This window comes from Leucoraja erinacea, unplaced genomic scaffold (assembly GCF_028641065.1).
Source record: "Leucoraja erinacea ecotype New England unplaced genomic scaffold, Leri_hhj_1 Leri_955S, whole genome shotgun sequence".
Classification (NCBI taxonomy): domain Eukaryota; kingdom Metazoa; phylum Chordata; class Chondrichthyes; order Rajiformes; family Rajidae; genus Leucoraja; species Leucoraja erinaceus.
The window spans coordinates 20,001-30,000 of NW_026576900.1; the positions used below are offsets into that span (position 1 = coordinate 20,001).

At 52.5% G+C, this 10,000-nt stretch overlaps 1 protein-coding gene across 1 annotated transcript in view; it reads right to left on the reverse strand.

Moving 5' to 3' along the window:
* LOC129695136 (roundabout homolog 1-like) overlaps positions 1–10,000 on the reverse strand; it is a gene marked incomplete at its 5' end in the record, with an annotated part of 49,065 nt that overhangs the window by 8,634 nt on the left and 30,431 nt on the right. Inside the window, 2 exons of the mRNA XM_055631901.1 lie at positions 7,967–8,116; positions 9,594–10,000. The exon at positions 9,594–10,000 is cut by the window's right edge and continues 36 nt beyond it. Of these exons, the coding sequence (XP_055487876.1) occupies positions 7,967–8,116; positions 9,594–10,000 (557 nt within the window). The remainder of the gene's footprint in view (positions 1–7,966; positions 8,117–9,593) is intronic.

The window sequence follows — 10,000 nt, forward strand, 5'->3', positions numbered from 1 at the left end:
GAGCCAGCACCGCCATTCGATATGATCATGACTGATCATCCCCAATCAGTACCCCGTTCCTGCCTTCTCCCCATATCCCCTGACTCCACTGTCTTTAAGAGCCCTATCTAGCTCTCTCTTGAAAGTATACAGAGAACCGGCCTCCACCGCCATCTGAGGCAGAGAATTCCACAGACTCACAACTCTCTGTGTGAAAAAGTGTTTCGTCGTCTCCGTTCGAAATGTCTTACCCCTTATTCTTAAACTGTGTGTGTGTGTTTGGCCCCTGGTTCTGGACTCGCCCAACATCGGGAACATGTTTCCTGCCTCTAGCGTGTCCAAGCCCTTAATAATCTTATATGCATAAAGAAAGCACATCAGCGCCTCTACTTCATGAGAAGATTACGGAGAGTCGGTTTGTCAAGGAGGACTCTCTCTAACTTCTACAGGTGCACAGTAGAGAGCATGCTGGCCGGTTGCATCGTGGCTTGGTTCGGCAACTTGAGCGCCCTGGAGAGGAAAAGACTACAAAAAGTAGTAAACACTGCCCAGTCCATCATCGGCTCTGACCTTCCTTCCATCGAGGGGATTTATCGCAGTCGCTGCCTCAAAAAGGCTGGCAGTATCATCAAAGACCCACACACCATCCTGGCCACACACTCATCTCCCTGCTACCTTCAGGTAGAAGGTACAGGAGCCTGAAGACTGCAACGTCCAGGTTCAGGAATAGCTACTTCCCCACAGCCATCAGGCTATTAAACCTGGCTCGGACAAAACTCTGAACATTAATAGCCCATTATCTGCATTTGATCAGTTTATTTATTCATGTGTGTAGATATTTATACAATGGTATATGGACACACTGATCTGTTCTGTAGTCATGCCTAATGTGTTCCGTTGTGCTGAAGCAAAGCAAGAATTTCATTGTCCTATACAGGGACACATGACAATAAACTCTCTTGAATCTTGTTTCAATAAGATCCCCTCTCATCCTTCTAAATTCCAGCGCATACAAGCCCAGCTGCTCCATTCTCCCAGCATATGACAGGGGAGTGTTAGTGTGCGGGGATCGCTGGTCGGCACGGACTCGGTGGGCAGAAGGGCCTGTTTCCGCCCTGTATCTCGGATCTAGACCACCGGGATAGGAATCTAGTAGCAAGACATTGAATTTCCTCTCGGTATTGTACAGGGTATTATGTGACAGGCCAGGTCTCTCCGACAATGGCCCGTGCCAGCCCGTCTGGAGGGAGTTGATGGGTTGGGACATTTCAAAGCACACTGCTAATATTACACCGCTACCTTATAAAAACTTTACAATTGGAAATGCCAGACTTTTACGAGCCATCAAACGTACAGAATTCATCTAGTGAGCTGATCCAAAGAGTTTAGCTTCACTTGTGATTTAGCTAGTTGTCAGCTGGAAGTGAACAGGATGTGTTTCTTACTGGAGATCTCACGCACGTACAGCCTCCATTATAAGGTGCCAGCACCTCGCCTAAACACAGCGAGGCATGGAGGAGAGGGGAGAGGCCAGGAGGGTTAGATAGGGAGAGGAGGGGGTGCAAGAGGGGGATGGGGGGTGGGTGGGGAGAGAAGGCAGAGAGGGAGAGGGGGAGAGAGAGTGTTGGAGAATGGGGGGGAGAGTGAGTGAGGAGGAGGGGGGAGGGAGGGGATGGGGAGAGGAGAGGGGGGAGAGGGAGAGTGAGTGAGAGAGGGGGGCGAGAGAGAGAGGAGGGAGAGGGAGGGGGAGAGAGGAGGGAAAAGAGAGGGGGAGAGGGGGGAGAGAGAGAGTGTGGGAGAATGGGGAGAGGAGGTGAGTGAGTGAGGAGGGGAGGGGGAGGGGGAGAGAGGGTGGAGGATGGGGAGGACGAGGAGAGGGGGGGAGAGAGGGAGGGGGAGAGAGGGGGGGAGAGAGGGCGAGGGGGGGAGGAGAGAGGGGGGAGGGGAGAGAGGGGGGGGAGAGAGGGGGGAGAGTGGGGGGGGGAGAGAGGGGGGGAGAGGGACCGAGAGGGGGGGAGAGGGGGGGGGGGGTTGGAGGGGGAGAGAGGGAGAGGGAGAGGGGGGAGAGGGAGAGAGAGGGGGAGAGAGAGAGAGGAAGAGAGGGGAGGGGGGAGAGAGGGAGAGAGAGAGAATGGGGGAGGGAGAGGAGGGAGAGTGTGAGAGAAGGGGGAGGGAGAGAGAGAGGAGGGAGGGAGGAGGAGGGAGAGAGGGGAGGAGAGGGGAGGGGAGGAGAGGAGATAAGGGTAGATGAGGGGAGAAGGGGGCAGAGGAGGGGAGAGAAGGGTGCAGAGGAGAGATGAGGGGGAGAGAGGAGCGGGGGGGAGGAAGGAGGTGGAAGGGGAGGAGAGGAGAGCGAGGGGAGGAGAGGGGAGAGGGGGGAGAGGCGGGAGAGGGGGAGGAGGGGGAGGAGAGGGGAGAGGGGGAGAGGTGGGAGGGGGGGGAGAGAGGAGGAGAGAGGGGGGAGGGAGGGGGAGAGGGGGGGGGGAGAGAGGGGGGGAGAGAGGGGGGGGAGAGAAGGGGGGGAGAGGGAAGAGAGAGAGAGAGGGGGGAGAGAGGGGGATAGAGGGGGGGGAGAGAGGGGGGGAGAGAGAGGGAGAGAGAGGGGGAGAGAGAGGGGGGGAGAGAGAGGGGGGAGAGAGAGGGGGGAGAGAGAGGGGAGAGAGAGAGTGGGGGAGAGAGAGCGAGTGGGAGAGAGAGAGGGGGAGAGAGAGGGAGAGAGAGAAAGAGAGGGAAGGAGATGGAGAGTGGGAAGAGAAAATGGGGGGGGGTGAGTGAGTGAGTGGTATGAGGGGGAGGGGAGGGAAATGGAGAGGAAGGAGGGGGAGAAAGAGAGAGAGAGGGGGAGAAATGAAAAGATCAAAGGAGGATGGACAGCAGTGGAAAGCAGGAATGGGATGACAGAGAGAGGGAGAGAGAGAACGAGGAGACGGGGAGATAGAGAGGGGGAGCAAATGGCAGCGTGGAAAGGATGGACAGAAGGAGAAAGTGAGAGAGGGAGAAGCGGAAAGATAGGAAAATGCAGCGAGAGCAGAGGTTGGAGGTTTGGAGCGCAGGAGGATGAGGGGAGATCTTATAGAGGTGTGCAAAATCATGAGAGGAATAGATCGGGTAGAGAGACGCACAGAGTCTCTTGCCCAGAGTTGGGGAATCGAGGACCAGAGGACACAGGTTCAAGGTGAAGGGGAAAAGGGGAATCTGAGGGGCAACTTTTCCACACAGAGGGTGGTGGGTGTATGGAACGAGCTGCCGGAGGAGGTAGTTGAGGCTGGGACTATCCCAACGTTTAAGAAACAATTAGACAGGTACATGGATAGGACAGGTTTGGAGGGATATGGACCAAACGGGGGCAGGTGGGACGAGTGTAGCTGGGACATTGTTGGCCGGTGTGGGCAAGATGGGCCGAAGGGCCTGTTTCCATGCTGTATCACCCTATGATTCTATGATGTGGGAGAGGGGGGGTGGCCAGTGGAGATATTGGGAGACTCGCTGAAACACAAACACAGGGCAGCGTTAGCGAGTTTTCCCGAGTACCTGCCGTTAGCGTTACGAGCCGCTAAGAGACGTCCCCGAGCTCCGACGTACCCGCTACGTTCATTCTCCGTGCTTAGCACGAGTTTGATTTTTTTTTTACACTCGAGAGAGATCTTGGAATGAACTCGTACAGTGGGACAGGGCTCTTAACTCTGACATGAGGTGGACAGTCAAAATAATTTGTCTCATGGCCAAGTTATCAGAGTCAAGAGGGCACAGCGTTAAGGGTTAGAGGGATTTAGCTCAGTTTAGTTTAGAGATACAGCGCAGAACAGGCCCTTCGGCCCACCGAGTCCATGCCGACAAGCGATAGCCCCACACACTAACACTATCGTAGTGGAGGCCAATTCACTGGATGTTTTCAAGAGAGAGTCAGATTTAGATCTTGGGGCTAACGGAATCGAGGGATATGGGGAGAAAGCAGGTGGTTACTGATTTTGGATGATCAGCCACGATCGTGTTGAATGGCGGTGCTGGCTCAGAGGGCTGAAGGGCCGCTTTCCGCCCTGTCCGACCCCTGAAGAGGTCTGTTCAACATCAGCTCTCAGGGCTAAAGCGAGTATTGTCACCCCATCGTGTTTCTGGCTCGCTCGCTCGCTGTGGAAAAAGACCACATCGGTTTCCTGAAACATAACATCATTTTCCGAAATCATAAAAGGCTTGGCGTAATTGCAAGGAAAGTCTCTCAGCGAGGACTCAGAACCAAGTCGGAATGCCTACTAAATGGTTTAAACTGGGCTGCACAGAGAGGATGTGGCGGGAATTCAGAATGGAGTGTTTAACGACTGCATTAGCTAAATTGTTTTGTTTGGAAGGAAGTTTTAATGGTTTTGTTAATATCACGTGTAGCAAAGAGCCGCGAAATTCTTCTTTTGCATGCAAAATAGTGAGAATACTGCCGTACATAGAAACAGAGAAAATAGGTGCAGGAGTAGAGGCCATTCGGTCCTTCGAGCCAGCACCGCCATTGAACATGATCATGGCTGATCATCCCAAATCAGTACCCCGTTCTCTCCAGAGATGCTGCCCGTCCCACTGAGTTACTCCAGCATTCTGCAACGATAGTCAGTTTCTCCGGCAGTTAGAAACATAGAAAAATAGGTGCTGGAGTAGAGGCCATTCGGCCCTTCGAGCCTGCACCGCCATTCAATGTGATCATGGCTGATCATCCAACTCAGTATCCTGTACCTGCCTTCTCTCCATATCCCCTGCCTCCGTTAGTCCTAAGAGCTAAATCTGACTCTCTCTTGAAAACATCCAGTGAATCGGCCTCCACTGCCTTCTGTGGCAGAGAATTCCACAGACTCACAACTCTCTGGGTGAAAAATGTTTTCCTCATCTCGGTCCTAAAAGATTTCCCCCTTATCCTTAATCTGTGACCCCTTGTTCTGGACTTCCCCAACATCGGGAACAATCTTCCTGCATCTAGCCTGTCCAACCCCTTAAGAATTTTGTAAGTTTCTATAAGATCCCCCCTCAATCTTCTAAATTCTAGCGAGTACAAGCCGAGTCTATCCAATCTTTCTTCATATGAAAGTCCTGACATCCCAGGAATCAGTCTGGTGAACCAGACTGAATCATCCCCAGTCAGTACCCCGTTCCTGCCTTCTCCCCATATCCCCTGCCTCCGTTAGCCCTAAAGACCTAAATCTGACTCTCTCTTGAAAACATCCAGTGAACCGGCCTCCACTGCCTTCTGTGGCAGAGAATTCCACAGATTCGGAACTCTCTGGGTGAAAAAGTTTTTCCTCATCTCAGTCCTAAATGGCCGTCCCCTTATTCTTAAACTGTGTGACCCCTGGTTCTGGACCCTCCCCCCAACATCGGGAACGTTTTTCCTGCCTCTAGCATGTCCAAACCCTTAAAAATTTGATATGTGTAGATTGGTTTATCCATAACTACCTATGGTAATAGGCTAGCATCACAAACCCCACATTACTGCACCATTTATATTAACCCCCAGTTCCTATAGTGCTCAGTTCTGGAAGCAGTCAGGATTCTATGACAACTCACAATCTACTGTGCTGCTATCGATTGCATAGAGATTAAAGGTGATCTTGGATTATATATCTTGTTTACAATATGTTTCCATCAGATCCCCTCTCATCCTTCTAAATTCCAGTGAGTACAAGCCCAGTCGACCCAGGAGTACAATGCCAAGTTAAACAAGATGTCTAACATTATCAGAAGCTCAGATATGGTAATCAAGAAGGTATTAACAAAACATTTAAGAAACATTTAGAGATGTATATAGATAGGACGTGTTTAGAAGGATGTGGGCTAAATGCTGAAAGGTGGGACTAGTGTAGATGGAATGTGTAGGAAGGAACTGCAGATGCCGGTTTAAACTGAAGATAGACGCAAAATGCTGGAGTAACTCAGCGGGTCAGGCAGCATCTCTGGAGAGAAGGAATGGGCGACGTTTCAAGTCGAGGCCCTGAAGAGTCTGAAGAAGGGTCTCAACCCGAAACGTCACCCATTCCTGTGAGTCTGTGGAATTCTCTGCCTCACAGAGGGCGGTGGAGGCCGGTTCTCTGGATACTTTCAAGAGAGAGTTACATAGGGCTCTTAAAGATAGCGGAGTCAGGGGATATGGGGAGAAGGCAGGAACGGGGTACTGATTGTGGATGATCAGCCATGATCGTATTGAATGGCGGTGCTGGCTCGAAGGGCCGAATGGCCTGCTCCTGCACCTGTTGTCTATTGTCCTTCATTCCAGAGATGCTGCCTGACCCACTGAGTTATGGTGCAGCAGCATCTATGGAGCTAAGGAAATAGGCAACGTTTCGGGCCGAAACCCGGGGAAGGGTTTCGGCCCAAAACGTTGCCTATTTCCTTAGCTCCACAGATGCTGCCTGACCCGCTGAGTTTAGTTTAGTTCAGTTTAGAGATACAGCGCGGCAACAGGCCCTTCGGCCCACCGAGTCCGTGCCGACCAGCGATCCCCGCACACTAACACTATCCTACACACACACTAGGGACAATTTCACATTTACACCGAGCCAATTAACCTACAAACCTGCACGTCTTTGGAGTGTGGGAGGAAACAGAAGATCTCGGTGAAAACCCACGCAGGTCACGGGGAGAACGTGCAAACTCCGCACGGACAGCGCCCGTCGTCGGGATCGAACCCGGGTCTCTCGCGCCGTGAGGCGGCAACTCTACCCGCTGCGCCACCGTGCCGCCAAGCAGTCACTCCAGCAGACGAAATGTGTCGGAAGGAACTGCAGATGCTGGTTTAAACCGAAGACTGGAGTGAGAAGGGTCTCGGCCAGAAACGTCGCCCATCCCTTCTCTCCAGAGATGCTGCCCGTCCCACTGAGTTACTCCAGCATTCTGCATCTATCGTCAGTTTCTCCGGTACTTAGAAACATAGACAATAGGTGCAGGAGTAGAGGCCATTCGGCCCTTCGAGCCTGCACCATTCGCCATTCAATATGATCATGGCTGATCGTCCAACTCAGTATCCCGTACCTGCCTTCTCTCCATACCCCCTGATCCCTTTAGCCACAAGGGCCACATCTAACGCCCTCTTAAATATAGCCAATGAACTGTGTGGCCTCAACTACCTTCTGTGGCAGAGAATTCCACAGATTCACCACTCTTTGTGTGAAAAATGTTTTTCTCATCTCGGTCCTAAAATACTTAATTCCCCCTTATCCTTAAAGCTGTGACCCCTTGTCCTGGACTTCCCCAACATCGGGAACAATCTTCCTGCATCTAGCCTGTCCAACCCCTTAAGAATTTTGTAAGTTTCTATAAGATCCCCCCTCAATTTATAGACAATAGACAATAGGTGCAGGAGTAGAGGCCATTCGGCCCTTCGAGCCAGCACCGCCATTGACTGTGATCACGGCTGATCGTCCCCAATCAGTACCCCGTTCCTGCCTTCTCCCATATCCCCTGACTCTCTCTCGCTATCTTTTAGAGCCCTATCTAGCTCTCTCTTGAAAGAATTCTCTCCAGAGAACCGGCCTCCACCGCCCTCTGAGGCAGAGAATTCCACAGACTCACAACTCTCTGTGAGAAAAAGTGTTTCCTCGTCTCCGTTCTAAATGGCCGACCCCTTATTCTTGAACTGTGTGTGTGTGGCCCCTGGTTCTGGACTCCCCCAACATCGGGAACATGTTTCCTGCCTCTAGCGTGTCCAAACCCTTAATAAACTTATATGTTTTAATGCGATTGCCTCTCATCCTTCTAAACTCCAGAGTGTACAAGCCCAGCCGCTCCATTCTCTCAGCATATGACATGTGAGGCAGAGAATTCCACAGACTCACAACTCTCTGTGAGAAAAAGTGTTCCCTCGTCTCCGTTCTAAATGGCTTACCCCTTATTCGTAAACTGTGGCCCCTTGTCCTGGACTTTCACAACGACATCGCAACTTTACGGCGTGGAACTTAAACTAAACTCCCGTTGCGGGTTTTTTGCCGGTCCGTCGGCCCGGGGTGACACGTACCGTCAGAGAAGACCTCACGGTGGGGTCCCAGCGGCTGCTTCTGTTTCCTCACCGGACGAGTCTTCTGCACCACAGCAGCGCTGGCGTTACTGTCCGTGGAGAAGGGGCTGGTCGGCCGCGGGTGGTGCGGGGGAGGGAAGTGTCTCCGTCCTAAAGCGCGGAGGAGAGAGAGTGAGAGATAGATGGGGAAAAGCGTGACGTTCAGTGGCAGTCGGTGGCAGTAAGGAAGACATACACCATGCTAGCTAGCATTCAATGGCATCTATTTACTAGAATGTTGCCTGGGTTTCAGCAACTAAGTTACAGAGAAAGGTTGAACAAGTTAGGGCTTTATTCTCTGGAGCGCAGAAGGTTAAGGGGGGACTTGATAGAGGTCTTTAAAATGATGAGAGGGATAGACAGAGTTGACGTGGACAAGCTTTTCCCACTGAGAGTAGGGAAGATTCAAACAAGGGGACATTACTTGAGAATTAAGGGACTGAAGTTTAGGGGTAACATGAGGGGGAACTTCTTTACTCAGAGAGTGGTGGCTGTGTGGAATGAGCTTCCAGTGAAGGTGGTGGAGGCAGGTTCGATTTTATCATTTAAAAATAAATTGGATAGTTATATGGGTGGGAAGGGAATGGAGGGTTATGGTCTGAGCGCAGGTATATGGGACTAGGGGAGATTATGTGTTCGGCATGGACTAGAAGGGTCGAGATGGCCTGTTTCCGTGCTGTAATTGTTATATGGTTATATGGTTATGTTGGCCTTCATAACAAGAGGAGTTGAGTACAGGAGCAAAGGGGTCCTTCTGCAGTTGTACAGGGCCCTAGTGAGACCACACCTGGAGTATTGTGTGCAGTTTTAGCCTGTTGGCCTTTATAACAAGAGGAGTTGAGTACAGGAGCAAAGAGGTCCTTCTGCACTTGTACAGAGCCCTAGTGAGATCACACCTGGAGTATTGTGTGCAGTTTTGGTCCCCTAATTTGAGGAAGGACATTCTTGCTATTGAGGGAGTGCAGCGTAGGTTCACCAGGTTAATTCCCGGGATGGCGGGACTGTCATATGCTGAGAGAATGGAGCGGCTGGGCTTGTACACTCGGGAGTTTAGAAGGATGAGAGGGAATCTTATTGAGACATATAAGATTACTAAGGGTTTGGACACGCTAGAGGCAGGAAACATGTTCCCGATGTTGGGGGAGTCCAGAACCAGGGGTCACACACACAGTTTGAGAATAAGGGGTCGGCCATTTAGAACGGAGACGAGGAAACACTTTTTCACACAGAGAGTGGTGAGTCTGTGGAATTCTCTGCCTCACAGAGGGCGGTGGAGGCCGGTTCTCTCCAGTTCTCAAGAGGGAGCTAGATAGGGCTTTAAAAGATAGCGGAGTCAGGGGATATGGGGAGAAGGCAGGAACGGGGTACTGATTGGGGATGATCAGCCATGATCACATTGAATGGTGGTGCTGGCTCGAAGGGCTGAATGGCCTCCTCCTGCGCCTATTGTGTATTGAATTGTGTGCTGGCTCGATGGGCTGAATGGCCTCCTCCTGCACCTGTCTATGTATCTATATCTTCAAGTGAAAGTGTACCGAAGCTTCTACACACACGGCCACTAGCCGGCTGGGCGCGGGCGTGATCGTACCTGCTGCCAGTTCTTGCCCGTGGTGCCGCGCGACCTTCAGGCCGGCGTATTCGGCGGCGGCGGCCACGGCGTGCGCGAAGTCGGCGTCGGTGAAGAAGGAGCCGTCGGAGGAGCTGGCGGCGCTGGAGCGGCCACTGGAGCTGTTGCCCTCGTCCTCGGAGGCCGAGCCCCAGCCGTTGACCATTGAGCCGGTGACCGAGCTCTCCAGGTCTCCCACGCTGGAGGCGGGAGTCTGCTCCAGCCCGTGTAGGAGCAGCCGGCGCTGTTGGTGCATCTTGGCCGCCTCAACCCCCGCCACCGCAACCTCGTCCTCCTCCTCCTCGTCCTCCTCGTCCTCCGGCACGTCCGTGTCCATGTCCGACACCAGTGGCCCCGAGATGTAGCCGTACGTGTGCGGGGGGGAGATG